The sequence below is a fragment of the Eurytemora carolleeae genome, unplaced genomic scaffold, assembly GCF_000591075.1.
Source record: "Eurytemora carolleeae unplaced genomic scaffold, Eaff_2.0 scaffold1361, whole genome shotgun sequence".
Taxonomy (NCBI): Eukaryota; Metazoa; Arthropoda; class Copepoda; order Calanoida; family Temoridae; genus Eurytemora; species Eurytemora carolleeae.
The window spans coordinates 65,783-88,326 of record NW_019397246.1 but is presented as its reverse complement, the minus strand read 5'-3'; the positions used below and the strand labels follow the sequence as shown (position 1 = coordinate 88,326).

General features: G+C 31.0%; 4 protein-coding genes and 1 long non-coding RNA gene across 6 annotated transcripts; 4 read left to right on the top strand and 1 right to left on the bottom strand.

Moving 5' to 3' along the window:
- Nucleotides 1–3,134: 3,134 nt before the first annotated feature.
- Nucleotides 3,135–4,879, top strand: LOC111713016 (uncharacterized). The gene is made up of 5 exons (XM_023487802.1): nucleotides 3,135–3,191; nucleotides 3,844–3,898; nucleotides 4,225–4,278; nucleotides 4,351–4,392; nucleotides 4,540–4,879. The coding sequence occupies exons 1-5, from the start codon at nucleotides 3,150–3,152 to the stop codon at nucleotides 4,833–4,835; spliced, it is 489 nt and encodes a 162-aa protein (XP_023343570.1). The 5' UTR covers nucleotides 3,135–3,149; the 3' UTR covers nucleotides 4,836–4,879.
- A 519-nt stretch (nucleotides 4,880–5,398) lies between these two features.
- On the bottom strand, nucleotides 5,399–11,192 carry LOC111713023 (uncharacterized). Its single transcript, XR_002767583.1, has 3 exons — nucleotides 11,021–11,192; nucleotides 6,404–6,552; nucleotides 5,399–6,298 (listed from the first exon to the last, which is right to left on the bottom strand). It is a non-coding gene; the product is annotated as an uncharacterized LOC111713023 (long non-coding RNA).
- On the top strand, nucleotides 6,762–8,863 carry LOC111713022 (uncharacterized). 2 transcript variants are annotated; one of them, XM_023487809.1, is made up of 5 exons: nucleotides 6,762–6,861; nucleotides 6,916–6,994; nucleotides 7,423–7,479; nucleotides 7,547–7,573; nucleotides 8,563–8,863. In XM_023487809.1, the coding sequence occupies exons 1-5, from the start codon at nucleotides 6,823–6,825 to the stop codon at nucleotides 8,817–8,819; spliced, it is 459 nt and encodes a 152-aa protein (XP_023343577.1). In that variant the 5' UTR covers nucleotides 6,762–6,822; the 3' UTR covers nucleotides 8,820–8,863. The 2 variants fall into 2 exon arrangements, with proteins under 2 accessions (XP_023343577.1, XP_023343576.1); XM_023487808.1 differs by having other exon boundaries at nucleotides 8,503–8,863.
- Nucleotides 11,193–11,316: 124 nt separating the features above from the next.
- LOC111713021 (uncharacterized) lies at nucleotides 11,317–13,252 on the top strand. Its single transcript, XM_023487806.1, has 5 exons — nucleotides 11,317–11,426; nucleotides 11,753–11,834; nucleotides 11,893–11,946; nucleotides 12,471–12,500; nucleotides 12,876–13,252. Exons 1-5 carry the CDS (start codon nucleotides 11,391–11,393, stop codon nucleotides 13,193–13,195), a joined length of 522 nt encoding a protein of 173 aa, XP_023343574.1. The 5' UTR covers nucleotides 11,317–11,390; the 3' UTR covers nucleotides 13,196–13,252.
- Nucleotides 13,253–16,228: 2,976 nt separating this feature from the next.
- On the top strand, nucleotides 16,229–19,901 carry LOC111713018 (uncharacterized). The gene is made up of 7 exons (XM_023487804.1): nucleotides 16,229–16,339; nucleotides 16,399–16,474; nucleotides 16,728–16,766; nucleotides 17,328–17,372; nucleotides 17,651–17,707; nucleotides 17,784–17,810; nucleotides 19,489–19,901. The coding sequence occupies exons 1-7, from the start codon at nucleotides 16,301–16,303 to the stop codon at nucleotides 19,803–19,805; spliced, it is 600 nt and encodes a 199-aa protein (XP_023343572.1). The 5' UTR covers nucleotides 16,229–16,300; the 3' UTR covers nucleotides 19,806–19,901.
- Nucleotides 19,902–22,544: the final 2,643 nt, after the last annotated feature.

The following is a 22,544-nucleotide window of genomic DNA, read 5'->3' as shown; positions in this document are numbered from 1 at the left end:
ACCTAATCCGACCTAACCTGACCAAACATGACCTAGAAGGACTGGTCATGTTCCGACCAGTTAGGTCTCCTGACATAACTCAACCAATCTCGACCAAATCCAACTTAAGTGGATTGGTCAGGTTAAGACCAGTATCAGACCAGTTAGGTTATTTGACCTAACCCGACCTAACTTGACCAAACACGACCTTATAGGGGGACTGGTCATGTTCTGACCAGTTTGGTAATCTGACGTAACTCGACCTAACCTGACCTAACACGACCTGAAGGGACTGGTCATATTGCGACCAATTTGGTAATCTGACGTAACCCGACCTAATCTGACCTATCTTGACCTAATGGGACTGGTCCTGCGACGTCGCTGGTTTCTAGGGTGACCACTTTAGTATTTATTTAGGGTTGGTTAGGTTAAGACACTTTCTGGGCCGAGCGCTGCGACTAGGACAGGTTATGGGGCCGAGTGCTGCGGCCACGGGTTAAGTTGACACATTCTGGGCCGAGCGCTGCGGCCACACATTCTTACATTTATAAGATCCATGTACAAAATTGATAGGAGAGGGGCGGGCCGGGGGGGTTCATTCAGTTCTCTAGGAAGTAACCAATTACGTATTTGTATAGAGTTCCGATAATTAAGCCAGCATTTGTTTTACTAAGTCTTCCTGAAAATCGTCAATTTAATAAATTAAATCAGTCGCGCACCCCCACACATCATTGACATGTCTTTCCGGAACTTTTATGTTTTGTAGTCAAAACTTTTATTATTTCGGCGAAATTGAGTTTCTATTGTGTGAATTGTGTAGAAACAATTATAATGTTTGCGTCATCTAAATCAGCTGATCGATTCTACATAAAAACGTTTCATATTCCTCGGACCTATAAATATAAAATAAATTTATAATGCAGAAATTATTTCTGTAATAGGTAATTATATAAAATATTATACTTTAAATTAAAAGGAATTTCTTTCATTGGAAAAATTAATTTTAAACATGATTAATTGATTGAGAAAATTGTCGTCTTCATATATGTAAACCGGTTTGAAAACCGCGAAATCAGGGGGAAAAACAGGGACCGTTCACATGACGAAAATAAATTGAAAATAAAATATATTTCCTTTATTTTTATTATGACAATTAATTTTTATTTTCTCAAAGTGTTCCGCGCATTGCCTATTACATATTTGTTATATAACTTTTTTACATTTTACATCGTCGTTAATTAATAATTTTAAAAAAACTCATTCTGCGAGATGGCCGTCCGCAATTCAGGAGTTTTGAGCGTCGACTTTGCGCTCAAACTCAGCATTTACAGATCTTTCAAATGTTTAATATGGCTCAAATGAAGCCGCAAGAAGCTTTTGACATAACTGCATACTCAGTTCAACTACCTTACATAGCCAGACACTCCCTTTAAAGTAAAAAATGAATTCAGTTCATTCACCTAACTAAAAATTCCTTCATCTATATCTATATGTAACAAATACCGTAGCAAATCCCATAGTTACAAAACTGAACACACCTAGATAAATCATGTTATACATTGTCTAAAATCTAAATGCGTTTGTAAATAACTACCCAAAACTTGTCTTGCGATTAAACTAACCTAGCTACGTCTGTAAATATCTATGTCATCCTGAATTGTGATTAACCTAACTACGCTCTTACGTTTATTAATTAACCTGTACCATTGATATCAAAATAAACGTCAGTTGGGATATTACTCCCCTTTGATTATGGTGTGAGAGTAATTGTTTCTTGGTTAGCGAACAAGAAGGATCCTGGATCACTTTCTTGAATGATAGATATAGATTGGGAATTACGTTGATTTGAATCTTGTAAGACAGATACCTGAGAATACAGACTGAGTCATATCTGGATTAATATTGACTTTGATATTGGTGTGAACCTTGAGTTCCTGATTGAGTTGTATCTTGTAAAACAGATACCCGAGAATACAGACTGAGTCATATCCAGATTGATATTGACTATGGTATTGGTGTGAACCTTGAGTTCCTGATTGAGTTGTATCTTGTAAGACAGATACCTGAGAATACAGACTGAGTTGTATCTGGATTGATATTGACTTTTGTATTAGTGTGAACCTTGAGTTCCTGATGGAGTTGTACCTGGATTGTTACTGGTCTAAAAGTATTTACTGGAGAAGGGCATTTACTACATATATATTACATAAGTAATCTATGATCGTTTATATATTCGATCATAGCCCCTGAACCCCTTGAGTCACCGATTTGCCTCGGAGCACAGCTCCCAATCTTGTTATAAATAACTTTTATGTTTGGTGCTGCCAACTTTGTCCTTATGCATCATGTGAAATTAAATAACTGCCAGCGAAATGTTGTCCAAGTTTAGTTTGTCCATGTATATGTAAGCAAATGTGAGTGAGTTAGCAAGGGAGTGTAGTTTGAGTCAGTGAGTGAGTGAAAATGCAAATGTGAGTGAGTAAGTGAGTGAGTGAGGGAGTGAGCAAGGGAGTAAGGGAGTAAGAGTGTGAGTAAGTGAGTGATTGAGTGAGTGAGTAAGTAAGTAAGTAAATGAGTGAGTGAGTAAGTGAGTGATTGAGTGAGAGATTAAATGAATAAGTGAGTGAGTGAGTTAGAATATGTTTGCTAATGATAATCGATCCATCTTTACAATGTAATAATACCTTTGCGTAGATTAAATCTGACCAAGACGTTGTAAAACAATAAAATCATGTGTTCCTAANTGGGGAGGTTGGGCCGGTTATATGTAATATGATGCTTCGTATTATTGTCACAGATTAACAATTTCAATCTTGGTTTTAATCTTAATAGTCAATTAGACACAGACAAGACAGACAAGACAGACAAGACAGACAAGACAGACAAGACAGACAAGACAGACAAGACAGACAAGACAGACAAGACAGTGATTATATATAAAAATTTTTGGCTTGTAAGTTCCAGGTTTGAGGAGTTGGAGTTTCAAATCATTTCTTGAACAGAATATTTAAAAATATAATTATTACAGGTTTGATTAATTAGAATTTTTTAATTCAATGAATTTAATGATATCTTTTTAAGTATAGGAAAAGTCAATTAACATTTATTCACATTATTTTCTAATCTAATTAATCTTATTAGATATATATTCATATTCACGTAGTTATAAAATGATGTTCAGATTAACAATATGCTTTTTAATTGTTGTGAAGGTAAAAGATTGAATAAGTTGTATATACATGTCCTGATTTGCCTAACTCTATTCAATTCAATGAGTTATGTAATAAGTTGAATAAATACTCAATTGTAATTATAAAAAAATGATGTTGAATTAAAGGGACAGACCGGCTATGTAAGGTAGTTAAACTGAGTATGCAGTGTTATGGATAAATTCTAGGGAATTCCTTTGAGACATGATTCAGAATTAAAGGGACGGTAGACCTAGTTTCAAGTGGATCTCCATTCATGAGTTACACGTCTGATTCACAACAATACCCGTGAACACCTTGTCTGATCAAGAATGCAACATCTCTTTAAAAATAGATTATTTTCAAATGTGCTTTCTCCATAAAATGGCGAGCATTTCTGCGCCAAATTTGAAATTATTGAACATTAGTGATCATATAAAGGTTCAAAAGTTACTTTGTGTTACTCGGGCAGCCCTTTATTCAATTAAATGTTACTTACAAATTACAACCAGACAGTAGCTAAAGAATAAAATTTGATATTTTACAATCTATTAGGGCACAAGGGATGGTTTTTTAAGACTTTTGACTTTACTGAACAAACTTTAAAAACTGTAACATTTTTAAAAGTAATAAATGAAGTTTATTTTATTAAAATAAATATCGTTTTGTCAATTAGGAGACAACAGCCAAATCATTTCTTATAGAAACTGTAGACACTCCGTCAAAACCAGGTGAACAAAAAAATCGATACAATTAAGGTCTTCGCACAAATATATATCTTTGCAATAGCTGGCCAAATGACTGGACCAAATTGGCTGATTTTTTTAATAAACCAATGGGTCACCCGGGAGTCACAAAGACTAAGTTTATACACAATTTAGTTTTGGTTGAGTAACACTGAAAATTAGAAAAAATATATAATTTATAAAAAAAATTCCAAAATCATAGAATTTTAAAAGTAAACAGATCAAATTTGAGCCAAAAAAAAACGAATTTACCTCCATTGTTTATAAACATTGAAAAATCTTTTATTGTGTTATTTTTTTGCCAATCTAAGGTTATGTAACAAGTAATAAAACTGAAGAAAGTACAGACTATGAAAACGCGAAAGGTAATGCCATTTAAATTATGCTTTATTTGTATTCTGCAGATTAGAATTTGATTTATGAAATATCAATTTTAGTTGAAGAGAAGGATACTTTGCAATGTGATCATACTATGGGAGGTAGTACTTTTTCAATTTGGCATAACCTATTATTCAAACTAATTGAAACCAAAAAAAAGTACTTGAAACACAATTTACACAGTAATTGATTCAATTTAATTAAAAAATATAAAAATTTTAATGAAAATGTAAAAATTTTATGTCAAGGACTGAACACAAAAGACTTTTTAAGCGCTGATTGGATAAAAAGTGTAAAACCCTGCACTGAAGCAATGATCAAAATGGAAGATGACATGTTTACAATATCACGAGGGAAAGATAAAACCCCAGTCAAGATCAATGGATTTCCAATTACAACGGCTGAGTACCAAAAAGCTCTTGATGGGGAAAAGGTTACACTTAGTGCTGATGGCCAAACTGCTGAATTAGTTGTAAAGGATGGAAATGTTACAATTGATGGAAAATCACTGAATGTTGGGTCTAGTATGACAATGACTATCTAAGAAACATTATTATTATATGATTGAAATAAAATTATTTTAAATTATTCCTTTAAAAGATAAAAGAAGTTACCTTAAAAACCCGAAGACTGTTGATGAAAGAATGAATTTTTCAATTGTATAAAAGAAAATAAGAAATAATTATGATATGATTCACTAAATGTTTATTTGATTAAAAGATGTGATTTAGAAAAAAATAATTTATTTCTTTTTTTGTCATAAATGATAATCTATTTGATAAAGCTCTTTGCTCATGTATGTATATATATATGTATATATGTTAGCTATAGCTAGCCAAATGGCTGGACCAAATTAGGTGAATTTTTGTAAGGGACCCCAAAATATGCAAAAAAAAATTTTGTTTTCAAAATTCTATTATTATTATTTCAATTCCACTGGCAACCCTGGGCACTTCAGCTAGTCTATATAATATATATAAATATATGTTAGCTAAGGATGGACCGAATTGGCAGAATTTTTTATTTTTTTTAAATTCAATCTTTTTTAAATTCTGTGGGCAATGCTGAGCACTACAGCTACTAAATTATATGATTATAACACTTTAATTCTAAAACATTTATTTTTTACAAAGTAGAAACATGTTAAGGAGATATAAACTTGTCAAACTTGTCTTTGGAGCTAGATTTACACTAGAACCATATACAATATTTCTGGAGTTCTTCATTTTAGATTTTTAACCAAGCCACTGTTTGATTTTTTAGTAATGGATTTTTTGTTTGCAGAATATACAATATTGGAACAATTCTAAATTAATGAACCTGAAACGAGTAATTGGCAGAAAAAAGCTACATGGAATATTTAATGTTTAAAATTTGGAAAATGTTTTGAATTTTATACATAATCATAAAACAAATCATGAGATAATAGGAAAAGATCTGAGTTTTTGCCACAAACTCCAACTTTTTAAACACTTAACGAAAATTAACCTTCTTTATCCCTACTTCTTTGGGGAGGACTGATGTGTGAAGGGTAGGGGGTTGGGGTTAGGTGGGGGGATGCAAGATCATAAATTGGACATCAAGATTTTTACCCTTAAAGGTATTATTAGCTAAAATTATTGATTTTCCTCAGTTATAACATTCCAATTTACCAATTCCTAATATAATGTAAGCAAGGGTGCATGCAGGGGGGGGGGAGATTTTCCAAGAAAATATTTGCTTCTTTAATAGTTGTAACCATTAAAAAGCTTGTTTTAATCATTAAATTGTAAATCAGAATTTTCAGAACTGACACAAATCTTTAAAGTATCTATCTGTACATTTTAAATTTATCTAAAGCTGTTTCATGGATTTACTATTTACTATTGTATGTTCATGGATAGGTATGGAAGAAACTTCTGTTTGTTACTTCCTCCATGGCCACAAGCCAGTCTGGATCTTAAACTGCTGTATGTTTCCCCCCAAACACCCTCCTTCTTCTATAGTCAGTCCAACAGACTGTAAAACCTGTTGTTGTCTGGTGTTTAAATTTTAATAAGGTAATCAATACTATTATAAATAAAATTTTTGGAAAAGGCTTAACTATTTACCAAATATAAATTAGCTTGTTACCTACTAATCCTAGAGCTGGACATTTTTATCCATTTGTTTTCAGTTAGTTAGGTTAATGTTTAACACAGTCAGGTAACTGTTTGTTTTTAAGAATTAACGTTGTTCCTTCACAGAAATGTGTTCTTCCAAACCATATAAGTTTTATGATCCTAAATTAAATAAAATGTAGTCAGGCCAGTTTAGGCATTTGAATTGATTTCTGCTCCTGGAATTTTGTAAAGGTTGCCATTCATTCTGATGTGTTAACCAACAGTTAGTGGTTCTTTTATTGCCTTTGTTAACTTTAAAATCTTTCATTTGTTTAAAGAATTTTACCCAGCCCTACTGTTCCATTGATGTTTAGTTATAAGTACTAATATTATAATTTTATAGCAAGCTGTAAATAAAATAAAGTTGTTTAAAACTTAGTTTCTTGAATCATGATAAGCTGTGCACTCTGTCTTGTATTCCTATTTCAGGCAGGGTTTTTTCTCATATTTCTTCTTATTTAACATTTAAATTTTCATTAATAGGGAACCTCATCAAAAATATTCATAATTGAAACAGAAGATGCATCTCTTACACCCTCTTCAATTCCGAAAAATAAATCAGGTTTTTTTTAACACTCTGTTATCATTTGAAAAATTATTGACTTGATGGGATTTTTTTTTTTTTGTTTAAGGCTTAAATTTAAATTTTTTAATTAAAAAAATGTATATTTTTATCAAAAACAAACAAAAAAGTAAAAAGTCACAACAAAACATATATTTTCTCCAAATGATAACACAAGACCATTCGTTACATAATTTTATTTTATTTAAGCTCAAAGTAAATGTGCAATTTTTTTAATGAAAATCCCCAAAATATAGAAGGTTTTTTTAATTCTAAAATGTGACTTATTTGCCTCAACATAAAAATAACTTGATAAAACTTTATAGAATGTGCTTTTGTCTTTGTTCTGTTATATCTTAGACTTATTGAAGTAGAGAAGTTTCTTTAAGGTTTGAAGAGGTTAAATAATTTATATTTTGTATTTATAGTAGTCTTCACTAAACCCTCAGGGGATGGCCAAGACTACATGGACCTAGTAGAGGAAGGTGAACACTAATAAAGCTTAATTGGATAATATTCATATAAATCTTATGATTTTTCATTTTATTTCAGATGAAAAAGGGCAGGCTTGTTTTGGAGGTACAATGTCATTTTAGAATTAAAATATAAATTACAAATACTAGTATGCATGTTTACAAAAAGGTGATTTTATGTCTCATTGGAAATGTATGAATTTCTTTTAAAATTGTATAAAATTTAAACATGATTTAGGGTTTTACCACATTCAAGAAACATGGTTTCAATTCAATTAATTGGAGAAAGGTTGCTGAACTACCAAAGGGGGGTGCTTACTGTCTCAAATCCTAATTCCCCCATTCAAAGTTTAAAATTTGAACAATTCTAATTTGAAGTCAGCTGATGATTCCAACCAGTCAGAGAGCCATAAATACATCTCATTGGTTGAAACAGATCCCAGCTCCTAGTCACAAGGACAGTTCAAAAATTTTAAAACATCAAGTTGAACCAGCTATAAATCATAATAGATCTGCAGTTTAACTGCCTCTTCATAGTTGAACAACCTCTTGCAATTCAGATTTCTTAATATACCTTTTTTAACTTTCCATCTATGTTAACCCTATTCCTGCTGGTAAATTTAACCTCCCCCCCCTGTAGTTTTTTTTTTACAAAACTCAAAAAGTATCAGTCTGAACCTGTTGAAATTTTCTGATTTTTCCTAAAAACCCATAGCCCTCCCTTTAGATCTAAAATCAAGATTTTATACTAATTGGATTAAAATTTTTTTGGGGGAAATTTGCATTTTTTTTTTGCCGATTCTAAAAGTAAAGCATAATAGCCTTCTAATGATGTAAAATTTGTCATGTTTGGACACCAAAAATTGGATTTAAAGGAGGGGGGGGGGGGGGCGTCAAATTGCCCTCCCTCCAGTGTATCCTGGTTTTCAAGTACCCCAGCAGGGATAGGGCTGAGTGACTCCCACAAATATCCAGAGTTTCTGACAAAATACAAATTACTCAAATTAGTTTCTTTACTTACTGCTAATAATCTAGATATGGGTACAACAGACTTTAGATTTTCTACATGGATAGAAAAAGTAACACCTTGTGCTAACGTTAGAATTCTCCTGGGCGAGAAGTCATTTCTTGTGACAAAAGGCAAAGATGAGACATCTCCTGTGAAGATCAATGGATATACTGTGTCAGTTGAAGAATATCAACAAGCATTGGCTGGAGAAATAATTGATCTAAAGAATGATAATGGAGATTCTGTTGAGCTAAAACTTACTGCTGGAACTATTACCCTCGACGGAGATCCTATTACCAATGTGGAGCAATCAGTAAAAAGTGCAATGCCATTTGTTCTTTAGAAAATTGTGTAAATGATGTCAAGTAAATAAAAATTCAATTTTGACTGGGTGAATATTATATATATATGTATGCATGTGGTATTCTAAATACCATACTAAAATCTTTCAAAACTGACCAAAACAAAGTTTGAACCAAAATTTCTTTTTAATGAGGTTTTTCTAATAGTGCTTCTTATGCATAAATTTATTTCAAGGAACCAAATATTTAAATATTGATCAAATTTTCATGATATGAATATAGCATGTAAAGAGATTACATTTTATCTGAGTAAGGTTTTATGAGTGTTATAGCAATTTTGTAGAATTATATTAACTAGCTGAAGGACCTCGCATTGACCATGGAAAAAAACATATAAAAAAAAAATATTTATGAAAAAAAAATGTTGAATTTTTTTAGCCTATAACACCCCCTGGCCACCCCTGAGTGTCCACTAAAAATTTCAGCCCAATTGGTACAGCCACTTGCCACTTGGCCGTCTATAGGCAAAATTTTTATATATGAATGTCTCGTTTTATTATATAGAGAGCTTTGTGAGTGAAAAAAATTTAAAAAAGAAAATTAATTTTGTTTAGCTTATAACACCCCCTGGCCACCCATGAGTGTCCACAAAAAATTTCACCCTAATTGTTCCAGCTATTTGGTTGTCTTTAGGCAACATATATATACGAATGTCTTGTTATATCATATAAATAGATGGATGAGGATCAAAACACCAAATCTTTATTCTGTTCTTAAGCAACATTGCTGGATATCATAAGACAAAATGTTGTTAAATAGAAAAATGAGAAATATGGAATTAATTCTAAGTTACTATATTGCTTATTTTGATTATTTATAAAAATATATGATGATAATGTTACAGATTTCTTTTTTTTTTAACGGAATTTTAACAAAAGAGAGACCTTTTTTATTGGCTCCCATGGTCACTTTCTCAAAAAATTGACAGATCTAGCTTGACAATATTGCACTGCTTGACATTCTCAGAGATCTATGGTAAATTTCTTATTTACATATTCCACTTAGAACAGGGAGAGATGAAAATAGCTATAAATGGCTATCCACTGCACTGGTTTAAATATATTTTTTATGAATTGCATAGAATTGTTTGACAACCATAGATCAAGTAATCTGAACATACATTTTTGCGAATACAGCATATAATTTACTTTCTATATTACTTTCTCCTCACCTGCTGCCATGTGTTGGAAACAAGGTTGAATTTTAAAATCCTTAAAAGACCATAAGAATGTGTAAAGCATTTGTTGTATCTGTTTATGAACAGTTTTAAATTAGATTTACAAATCCAACACATTTAAAAAATTATGCAATTTCTTAAGAAAAACTAGATGGAACAGCCGGGACAAAGGAATATAGAAAGCAAATAATATGCTGTAGTGTGTATATGTCTCTTTTTAAAGGTATCATGGAGGTACAAATATGAGTTGTCTGCTACAAGCTATTTAGGGTGGAAGTATCTATCAACACATTCAGATTGCTCAATTCATGTTGAAAACCCATATGTTAAATACAAGACAGTTATAGTACAATACAATTTTGACTAAAAATCTAAATTTATCTACATACCTTATGATGAGTACCAGAACTATTTTAGAAAGCTTTACAGATGCATTACATTTTTAAATCAAATTAAGAGTGCTACTTTGAAAAAAAATTAAAATTTGATTAATCAGATTTGGGTTAACACTATGCTTGGATTCGTAAAAGAATTGGCAAAGACAATTATTTAATTTTTTCTTACTATGTTACAACATGCTGGATTGAAATTTCAAAATGAAAGGTTTTCTATATTCTCTGGCTGGCTTTAGTTCACTTTTTCACTTCAAGGTATCTGAATTTCCCAAATCAGTATATTGTTTTCAACTAAAATTTAAATGTAAATATTAAAATTTGAAATTTATCATAGGGATAAATACATTAAAGAATTCAATAACATATATCCTAAGTTGTGCCACATAAATCATAAGTTTTTTTAGCTGTAATTTAACCCCACATTATAAAGCTAACTCTCATCTCAGAATTATACATTCAAAATCAGTTTGATGGATATGATTTAGAAAAACCTATATAGTATATAGCCTGTGCTACCCATTTTAGTATTATTTCTCTGAAGTTAACCATGTGATAAAATGTGATGTGTATTACCCTGAGTAGCACAAGTAAAATCTCATGAAGAAATGACCTGATGGAACTAAGAAGCACCATAGCTACTCTCTATTGCACCATTCCCAATGTGCATGCTCCAGTCTCATCTGACTGGTGCTACGGCAATTTAAAATAGTGTAGGGCCTTTATGTTCAGTCTGAAACTATTTAAAAGAAGTTTTAATTTTGAGACATATTGTATAAATCTTAAATGGATTTGACAAATCCAAAAACCAAGAAAACAATGTTCCTCCCTTGAATTCAGAAAATAAAGTTATTATAAACAATTAATCAAGCTTTAATATTTCTTCTTTGATGTTTTATTATTATTATTAATACAAGTTTATAACAATACTAAACTGTGAACATTAATTAAATTGTATTTATATCTCAGTTTACTAAATCAACATGATTCATGCAGTTTGCCTCTTGTTCCTATTTCAGGTAAATGTTAGCTTACTTAAAATTAACATTATTGCATATTACTTGCTATTTAACTAGGGTTCCCAGCAGAAGTAAATGTTCACAAAATTCTATGCAACCTTGACAACAACACTGAACGCAGAAACACTGAACAAAAATTGCACAAAGATCTTTTTACTGTATAGTGAAAATCTCTGCTTTAGATTTTTATTTGAATGATGGCTATTGTTGCAAGACTTTAACATTATACATGTTATTTGACATTCTATGACATTCAGGTTCTACTCAGTTGGGTCAAAATCATCATGCATCCCAATTTCCCTGGAATTTAGCTTGTAATTTTTCAGGATGTTTATTCAAAAACATATCTGATTGAAACTGCAGATGATCTTATTGTGGCCAAACCAATTGCAGCAAAAGAAACCCCTGGTATTAATCTGATAAAAAATACCTTATATATAAATTTATAAAATTTGTTTTTTATTAGGTTATGCAAAACCCCCACAAAATGGTAGAGACTATGCACAAGTGCTTGATGAAGGTAACAAAATGAGCTTCATAGCTTTACGGAACAATATTGAATGGGTAGAATTCAATATCACTTTAACATTCAAGCAAAACTAAACCACTTTTCAATTCCATATATCTATAAACAAAAAGTCTTCAATTGCCTTGCTCCTGAGCTTGGAACTTTAGAATGGTGGATATCAAGATTAATGCTTCATCCTCTCTTTTTCTTAATCGCGAGACTAACTTAATCTTGTACCTGTAACCTGAAAAGTGTATAAAATTCAACCAATCAAAGTCGTGTATCAGAAGCTGATAAGTTTGAAATTTTATGCCCCATTTCAGACTAATATACAGAAACGGGAAAGACTCTTAATTTTAAAGAACCAGCTTTTGATTTTTCTGTACTTTTTCCAAAAAAGAGTGGATTAAGCAAGAAATCAAAAGTGGCCACATTGGATATTCGGATTAAGCAGTCAGGACTAATGGTATCCCATTCTAAAGTTCCCAGCTCTGATTAATGATTCTTATTTATAAAAATTTGATTTATTATTTTAGGTGGACAATCTATTCCTTCTTGTGTTGGACGTAAGCCTTCCTTATATTTGACTAACTGACAGTAATTTTCATCAAACAACATTAAACATTTTATTGTAAAGGTTTTTTTCTAAAATATGAATCATATTAATGACACACTTCTTTGAAACCTCAACATTTTATAATATAAAAATTTCTTTATTTGTTATTTGTGTGTTTGAACTTAGTACATCTTTAGTTCATCAAATGCTCTAGCAATAAATGTTCAGCTTAGACACTGTTAAATTGCGTGTTTGCTTACAGCTGATATAAAAGTTTTTCAGCAAGGGCCTCAGCTAAACTGTATAATCAGAAAAAAGTTATGACAAAGTTGTATTTTTAGTAATTTAAGTTTTGAACTTTGATTTTTCATATGGGATGATTTAGATATGGGTTCTTTTAACTTCAGTACACCTGAATGGATAGAAAAAGTTACTCCATGTGCTAGTGTCACTTTTCAATTGGGTGAAAATGAGTTTTATGTGTCAAAAGATGAAGAAAAGAGTTCACCTGTAAAAATCAATAGATACCCCATAACAGTAGAAGAATATCAACAAGCACTGGATGGAGAAACAGTGGAACTAGAAAATGAAGATGGAAAAACTGTTGAGTTAAAAACTACTGATGATGGAACTCTTACATTAGACGGAAAAGCTTTAACTAATGCAGCACTTGTCAAATTCTCTAAAAATGGTTTTACGTTTTAAATAGCTTTAAATAGATCCACTACAATATATAATAAAAATAAAGATTTAGAGTTAAAATTTCTCTTCAATCTTTAATTTTCATGCTCTTTGTGAAACAATGTTTAATAAGTCAATGAGAGATATGTTCAATTCTAAACTTGTATTTCAATTATGTAAGTCATTTTTTTTTTCTTTTTGTGAAACAAAATATTGAACATTGCATGCTTTTATGAGGTCCGTCTTAAACTTTAGTTTGGTCAAGTAGATAAACTGACAGAGTTTTAAAAAATTTAAAATTAACTAATGTAGCCAAACCAAGCTTAATTACTTACCTTTTTCCATACTTATAACTAATATTTTATACTTTTAATTTAATTGATTTGAAAATCTCATCTTTCTTCTGGAATATAACTTTTGAACAATACACTAATTATTTTAATTAACCCAGTTGTGAAGGAAAAGTTTTGCAAAGTTTAAAAAATTAAAATTATAAATTTTGGAAAAACTCTTAACCATTGTTTTTATGCATGCAATTAATTTTAAAATTTACAACAATACTGTATATTATTTGGCAAATTCTAGTTAATTTTATAAAATGTGGCATTATTTAGGGTTGTTCTTACATTAAGACTAAATAATTCAAATATTTTGTTTCATGAAAAAAAAATTGTACATAAGAAATATTGTGGGTATTGGGGTTTAATAATGAACAATATCAAACTCACTGATTTCATAGATTTGGAATGGGGAATGAGGAAAGTGGATGCCTGTAAATTTAGTTCACTTAAATTTTTAACTTTAAAATAGAAACTAACCTACCTGCATAAACAAAGCTTTAATGACTAGGGAAAAAGCCTTGAAGTAGATTATAATAGTCAAATATTAGCATTATATTTCACAGTCAGTGTTTGACATTATAACTTATCTGTTAGCAGTTATTGAGGTAAATTATTTACACAAATTGAGTGTAAAGTTTGCTCATATAGCAGGAGACATTAGTCATAAAACTAACACTTGGCCCATTTCTAATATTGAAATTAAAAGACTCATTTTAGTATCCCAGCCAGTCAAGAGAAGTTGATAAAATAAAATAAAACCAACAATTTATAAAGCAACAATTCCCAATTTTAATCTTTTTTTTCTGAAATAAAAATTATAAAAGGATTTTGATCTTTTCCCTGGATTCTGCATGTTTTGACTGAACATATCCTAAATTTGAATCATTGTTGTGTTTTTAACCCTATCCCCGCTGGGGTACTTGAAAACCAGGATACGCTGGGGGGGGGGTCAATTCGACCCCCCCCTCTAAATCCCATGTTTTATGTCCAAATATGACAAATGATACATCATTAGAAAGCTCTTGTGCTCTACTTTTAGAATCTGCAAAAAAATTTGCAAATTTGCGAAAAATGAATTTTTTATCGCATCAAAACTCACTTTCCCGTTTTTGAGTATAATCCTCTATTCAATAAAAACCCCTTCTCATAACTTACAAAATAAATCACTGAAAATAAAAATGACTGCTGAATTTCCCAAAATTTTTTGAAGATTTTGGAATTTTCTCCAATGACTGGACAATTGGGGAATTTCCCAAAAACCTACACATTTGGGTAATTAATTTCCCAGATAATCAGGAATTTGGGAAATTTCTAAAATATTCAAAATACCACACCAATAGATTCCCACAAACATTTTGAGAATCCTGGAAGTTTTTCTAAATACCCAGGTATTTGGGCAATTCCCAAAATTTTCCAAAATTTCTAAATGAATTTTGAAGTTGTATTTTAATATTTTGGAAATTTCTCAAATGCCTGGATATTTGGGAAATTTTTTCAAAAACCTAGACATTTGGGAAATTTCTATTAGGGTGGTATTTTTAAAAGAATTTGGAAATTTCTCAAATGACTGGATATTTTGAAAATTTCCCAAAAACCTAGGCATTGGGAAATTAATACAGATACCTAGACATTTGAAGATTCCCAAAATTTCCCAAATACCCAGATACCCAGGCATTTGGGAAATTTCCCAGATACCCAGGCATCTGGGAAATTTCTTAAATATTTAAAATACACAACAATCAGATTCATATGGGAATTTGGGTATAAATTCCCAAAATTTCTAAAATTCCTGTAAGAATTTGTGGGTGGTATATTTTCAATATTTTGAAAATGGTATATTTTCAATATTTTGAAAATATCTCAAATGACTGGATATTTGGGGAATTTCTAAAAAACCCAGGCATTTGGGAAATTTTAGAAATTTCCCAAATTTATATAGGGATTTGAGGGTGGTATTTTTTTTAAGAATTTGGAAGTTTTTCAAATGACTGGATATTTGGGGATTTTCCCAAAAACCTAGACATTTGGGAATTTCTGCAGATACCCTGGCATTTGGGATATTCCCAAAATTTCCAGGAATTTGAGTTTAGTACATTTTAAGATTTTGGAAAATTCTCAAGTGGCTGGATATTTGGGGAATTTTCCTAAAACCTAGGCATTTGGGAAATTTCCCAGATACCCAGGTATTTGGGAAAGGAATTGTGTCTTTGCCACAAACTCTGAATTTATAATCCCTATAGCTTTGGAAGCCAATGTTGTACATTTTTGATATTTCAAACTTATATCAATTGATCTAACAGAATTCATAGTTTGAAATATTTAATCTCTATGACATTGGAATCTAATATGGTGTAGAACAGCAGAGTTTTTGGCAAAGACTCAATTCCTTTATAAAATATTTCAAATACACGTACCACTATCAGATTCCATCAGGAGTTTCAGGAATCTAAGGCAACCATGGGAAATATCCCAGATACTCAGGCATTTTGGAAACTCCTGAAATTTCCCAAATTCCTGTTGAAATCTAATAGTGGTCCTATTAAAATATTTTAGAAATTTTTTAAAATTGCTGTCACTCCCTCACAATTAAACATGGTAAACCCCTAATAGAAAATCAGTATATTGGACAGTTCAGTGAATTTAAAACTGTGATAAATAAATTGTTCTTGTTTATATTTAATTAGTGAATTTTATGGCATGCTTAAAGTTTCTTTGATATTTGATTATATTTGATACCGACTTATAAAGTCAATTTAGATTTAATTGTACCTCAGTTTCATCTTAAAATATGTTAAATCTTGTATTTTGTCTTTTACTTCTGTTTCAGGTAAATATTCACGATTGGAAATGTTCCAGCATTAAGTTTCAAAGTTTGAATATTCATAGGAGACTTTACCAAAAACATATCTTATTGAAACAGCAGATGAACCTATAGAACCCCTACCAAATGCAGTAGATCCAGGTTTATTATTTCTCTAGATTTTTCTTCAATTTTCTTTCAGCATATATTATCCATTCTTGTAATAAGCATTTGGGTCCCCATTTGATTTTTAAATTCGTTTATTGTTTATAATCTGAACTAAACATATCAGTTAGAAACAGATACTTTCTTAATTAACAAATTAAATAATATGGTAAATGTTAAAGTCCACTTGTTGGTTCAAAATAAAATTGTTTTAAATTCTATTAAATCTAAATCAAAACTAAAATCTTAGTGGTAAACGCTGGTGACTATTCCACACAGATAGATGAAGGTTAGAAATTGATAAAATATAAAATATACAGTAGATGCAGGCTTTGTAATTTTCTAGATGTTCAGCAATTATTGTCCACTCTTTTTATAGATATCCTCATTTTCATCTTTAATGCATTTACATTTTAATTTTTTATCCAAACACTTAGTGAATTCACATATATGAAGTTATAAATGAATTAGAAAATTTAATTAGTCCTTTTATCCATATATAAATTTGCATCAAATAAATGTTCAAACAGCTAAACTGGTTGGGCCTCAAATTTTTGTAGGTCATCATGTGACCCCAGGGAAGGTTTATGAATAATTAAAATTTGAAAAAATTGTGCTTAAAAGTTTTTATGTTTATAAAATTTTATTAAATCTTGAAAATTCATGATTTTTTTTGTTAAAATCTGCCAATTTTTTTTCTTCTTTGATTTTCATTGTTTGCAATGAGAACATGTTCACAATTGAATTAGAATATGTGTGTGAAGCACCCTAAAAGCCTAGTTGTTGTAAATTTCAGTTGGGATCTCAAGGATTTAATTAAAGTTGTAATAATTAATCTTCAAAATTTTAGTTGGAGACACAAACCCCTCAAAAGCTGGTGATGAAATAGATCCAGGTTTTTTATTTTGAGAATTTTTTTTTAAATTTTCTATCAGGAAGTTTTGCCCACTCTTTTAATAAGAATTCCAGTCTCACAACCATTTATAATTCATTCAGTTTTATTTCTTTAAAATCTGAACTGAACTTATCAGTTAAAAATAGAAAATTTCTTTCATCTTTTCTATTTTGCAGATTAAACCAGCATTTAAAAAACAAATTAAATAATATGTTTACTTTGCAAGTCCACTTGTTGATTGTGAATTAATTTCTGTTAAGTAATAATAATAATCTTAGTGATAGACACAAACCCCTCTGTAGCTGGTGATGACTATGCCATGTGGGTAGATGAAAGTAAGAAGTTCATTAAATGAAATAAATAATCTTTAAATCAAAAGTTTAGGCATTAAACAATTTGATTATATTTCAGATGGAAAGTCCCACTCTTGCCAAGGAGGTAAGTCAGTTGGTCAATTATCTCATATCTATTAAACAGAATAAATCAAGTGTCTCAACTTTTGGTTATCTTTAAAAACTGATTTTTTTTAAATGAAATGAAAAATTTTACAATAGTTTTTTATAAACATTTGGAAGGAAATTGCACTATGCAAAATTTTATCCCAAATAGAAGACATATGCAAAAACAAACTAAAAATAATAATTTTATTTGTAAGTTTGTCCACATATTTTGCTAACTTTGCATAGTTTTAAAAAGTAAAAGTTTCACAGAATTCATTTAAAGAAAAACTAATTAATTTATTGAACATGACTAACCTTGTTATCTTTATACTTTTTTGTAATAATTTAGATTTTATTTAATATTTAGGCAAACTTGATTATGACTTAATTTTTTAAGTTCATAACTTTCTCATTTGTTTACAATAAAATCTTTCACCTGCAAGAACAGCCATAGATGGTTGTCTTATATTCCTGCAAAGTTGTTGTTAATTTTACACTTTTACACACCTGTTAATTTAACAGCTGGACTCCAGATCAGAGCTGAGATTTTAAAAGCTTAAATCCAAGTAAATCCCATCTTATTCAGAGACTCAAGTGTAAGACAGGATGGCTTCTAATTGGTTCTAATTCAACCAATTATAAACTCCTTAGAAAGTTTTCTCCCTAGCAGACAGATCGGGTCCCTGTATACAGACTTTATATAGATTCAATGCATAGTTTATCTAGTACCTATGATTAATACCTTTGATACAATTTTACACTAAAAATTGATCCCAAGATTTGTAACCCTATTCCCGCTGGGGGGGGGGGGTCAATTTGACCCCCCCCCCTGTAGTTTTTTTTACATAACTCAAAAAGTATTGGTCTGAGGCTGTTGAAATTTTCTGACTTTTCTTACATACCCAAAGCCCTCCCTTTAGGCCTAAAACCGGGCTTTAATACTAACTGCCTGAGTCCTCTGGCACACTGCCTGAATGACTGCTTTTGCCTGTAGCAAACTAAATCTTTGTTTTGACCCATTTTCACTTGTCAGATTTTGATAAAATTTAGCTTTTTGGAAAGCCTATGACATAAGGAAACGGATTGCACAAGTTTTGCGAGAAAAAAAGTTGCAAATTTTTTGCAAACAACCTGTCAAAGGAAATTTGCACATTTTTAGTTTTTCTTGATTAAAAATCAGGTTATTTAAAATTTTGCAAAAATTTTTGCATATTTGAAATGGCATGGTCAAGGGCTTTTCAAAAATGTATAATTTGTCATTTTTTGGACAAATTTTATTTTGCAAACATTTTTACTATAAAACTCGATTTTGCGTTAAAAATTCAATTTTCGCAAATTTGCAAATTTTTTTGCAGATTCTAAAAGTAGAGCACAAGAGCTTTCTAATGATGTATCATTTGTCATATTTGGACATAAAACATGGGATTTAGAGGGGGGGTGAAATTTACCCCCCCCCCCCAGCGTATCCTGGTTTTTAAGTACCCCAGCGGGGATAGGGTTAACAAAGTTTGCTTTTACTAATACCAAGGCCACCCAAAACCCAAGTCTAGACTCAATTTTTATTTGAGTCTAAGTTAAAGCAAAGATTGGGTTTAACTGGGGTTTTAGCTTTCAAAATCTCAGCTCTAGTGTATATGAAACAAGTCATAAGCCTAATACGTAATGCAATAATTTAGATATGGGTTCTATGGACTTCAGTACTCCTCAATGGATTGAGGAAGTTACACCTTGTGCCAGTGTCAAATTAGAATTAGGTGGAAATACATTTCATGTCAGGAAAGGTAGTGATAATACTTCTCCTGTGACACTCAATGGATTCTCTGTATCAGTGGAACAATACAAAAATGCCCTAAAAGGCGAAACAGTGTCTTTATCTAATGAAAATGGAGATGCTACTGCTGAACTAAAAGCATCTGCTGATGGAACTGTTACTTTAGATGGAAAAGCTTTAACTAATGTTGAGCTTACAGGCTGGAGTGCAATTGGACGTTAAATCCAGTCTATAACAATCAATGTGTTACACCTTTATTTAATTCTAAATAATTTTACTTAATCAAACTAACAAAATAAACAAAAAACATAAACCTGATGCTGCTCCACCTATTTGTATGGCTTACCTTATTGTTCACTTAAATTAAAGCATTTCATTTTTGAAATAATTTGCAATTAAAATGGACAGTAAAACACTATCTATTTTGGTAAATTCCATGTGTGATGTGCAAATAAAGGAATGCAAAGTATAACGAATCATACATTTGGAGAAAACTAATGAGCATTAGGAATAATGATACAAATTGACAATTGACATATTGAGTGGCACAATTAAGTTATATTGTATAACATTTTCCAAAACAGTTGGGCAAATAATAGGGTTTCCACCGGAATTCCGGGTTACGGTTTACGTACGGAAATGATCCGGAAATTTTTTCCATTTCCATTATGGAAAAGGTTCCGGAAAACTTTTTTCCGGTTTACGAAATGGAAACTGGAAATTTTACGGTTTCCATTCCGTAAAACGGAAATTTTTCCAGTTTACGTGACGTAAACCGGAAAATTTCCAGTTTCCATTTATACCTGAATTATCCCGGAATTCAGGTTTACGCAACAAATTTCCAGATCATTCAATTTCCAAAATGGAAATTTTTTTCCGGAAAAATGGAAACCCTAGCAAATAATCAAATGACAAATATGCATATTAAAAAATCAGAATGTGGCAGTATAAATAAAATTACAAATTATTTGTCATGATCTAGTTCTAGTGGAATTTTTGTGAATACGAAACAATTATGTTATGCGGAATGGACCTGGAAAAAAGTTTCTACTGCACCTATTACTGTGCAATGCATTCTATTTCAATTTTTAAATTGACATTGAATATCATACCTTTTATGGACTTCTTCAGATGTGGAATAATCTTCCACTTAATATAGCTGCCTCGTTAGGCATGATCAACATTTTTTTTAAAATGCTATTTTACTCCTACATCACAAAGTGTAGTAAACTTCTTTGCTTTCTTGCAAAAAAGTTATTATAATATTGGTTAGATTTTTGTACATGCTTAGTCTTATACATCCCAAACATAAAAATTGTTTTATTTATAGTTAGCAATAAATATATCTTATCTTATTTTATATAATACCTCTGACAGTCTCTTTTTTAAATTTTTTTATTGCAAGAGATATTCTGATGGGGTGGACCCCCCCCCCCCCAAAAAAAAAATGAGGTATCAGGGTTGGGTCAACAATATTGAGTTTACACTAGAGTTTTCAACGCAAGTGGATTTTACTTACACAAAATTGCTTGCCCTTATGTGTAATTTCATCCAATTTTCTCGTGCTTGTCTTTCAATTTTATAATAATACTCAATTTAAACCTTATGGCACACAATAAAAGCAATTAATTATTGCGAAATTCCTTTCAACAAAAAAAAAGTTCAATTTAAACTTTGGTACATACAATAAACTGAGCTGCATAGGAAGATGACAGTTTAGACTCAAGCAGACCCATCCCAAGTAACAAAAGTGAGGAATTTCCCCAGATTCTCCAACCGTGGTGACTTTCTTTGAAGAATTTCCAAGGAATTTCTTGAGAATCATTTCCTGTAACTGATTCCTTGGAAATTCTCGAGAAATTCCCCAGAATTGGTCCCCAAGATTAGAGATTTTTGATGGATCACAGTTTTGAGAAATTCCTGAGAAATTCTTTAGAAGTTCTTCCCATGAAATTCCTCAGAATTACTCTGGAATACTTCTCCGGAAATTCCTGAGAAATTCTTGGGACTTGGTCACCATGTTTATGGATATTTAGGGGAATTAATTGAGAGAATTAGTTTTGAGAAATTCCTGGGAATTTCTTCGCAATTTCATCCCAAGAAAATCCTGAGAAAATCTCTTGATTACTTCTCTGGAAAATTCCTGAGAAATTATCAGTGCTTGGTCACCAAGTTTATGGATTTTTAGGGGAATTTAATAAGAGAATTAATTTCGAGATATTCCTGGGAATTTCTTTGAAATTTCACCCCAAGAAGTTCCTAAGAAATTCTCCTGAATGCTTCTCCGGAAATTTCCTGAGAATTTCTTAGGACTTGGTCACCAAGTTTACGGATTTTTAGGGGAATAAAATAAGAAAATAAGTTTTGAGAAATTCCTGAGAATTTCTCTAGAATTTTTCTCCGGAAATTCCTGAGAAATTCTCAGGACTTCATCACAGAACTTTGAAGTTTTGTTTTTCTCCAATAGGTGTCTCTTAGGTTTTCCTCTTTCCTAAATCTTTTTTTTTGCATCCTTATTGATATAAAATGATAATTTACTTCAGCACCATCTTTTAAAAAAATATTTTTTCACTTTTTTTCATTTTTTAAAATTTTTTCTTGACAATTCAGTTGTCTGAATAAACAAAATACATGACAACTTCAGTAAGATCAAAATCAGCTATAACATTCTGACTAAAGAAGATGGTTATATTTTTAAAAAGTTGGAGGGCCGGCAATATAGTTGTTAAGTTATTCACTACTACTGGGCCTAAGTCCTGGTTAGAGAATTTACTCAGGAATATGCTGAATACATTTCAAGATATTCCTGAGGAACTCTTGAGAAAATCTTGGGAATAGTTCCTAGAAATTTTCCAGGAATTGGTTCTGAAGAACTTTTCTTTGAAAATTCCCGAGAATTTTCATAAATTTTGTCGACATTTTTTCCAGTTTGTCTGCAGAATTGGTAACAAAAAGTTCCCT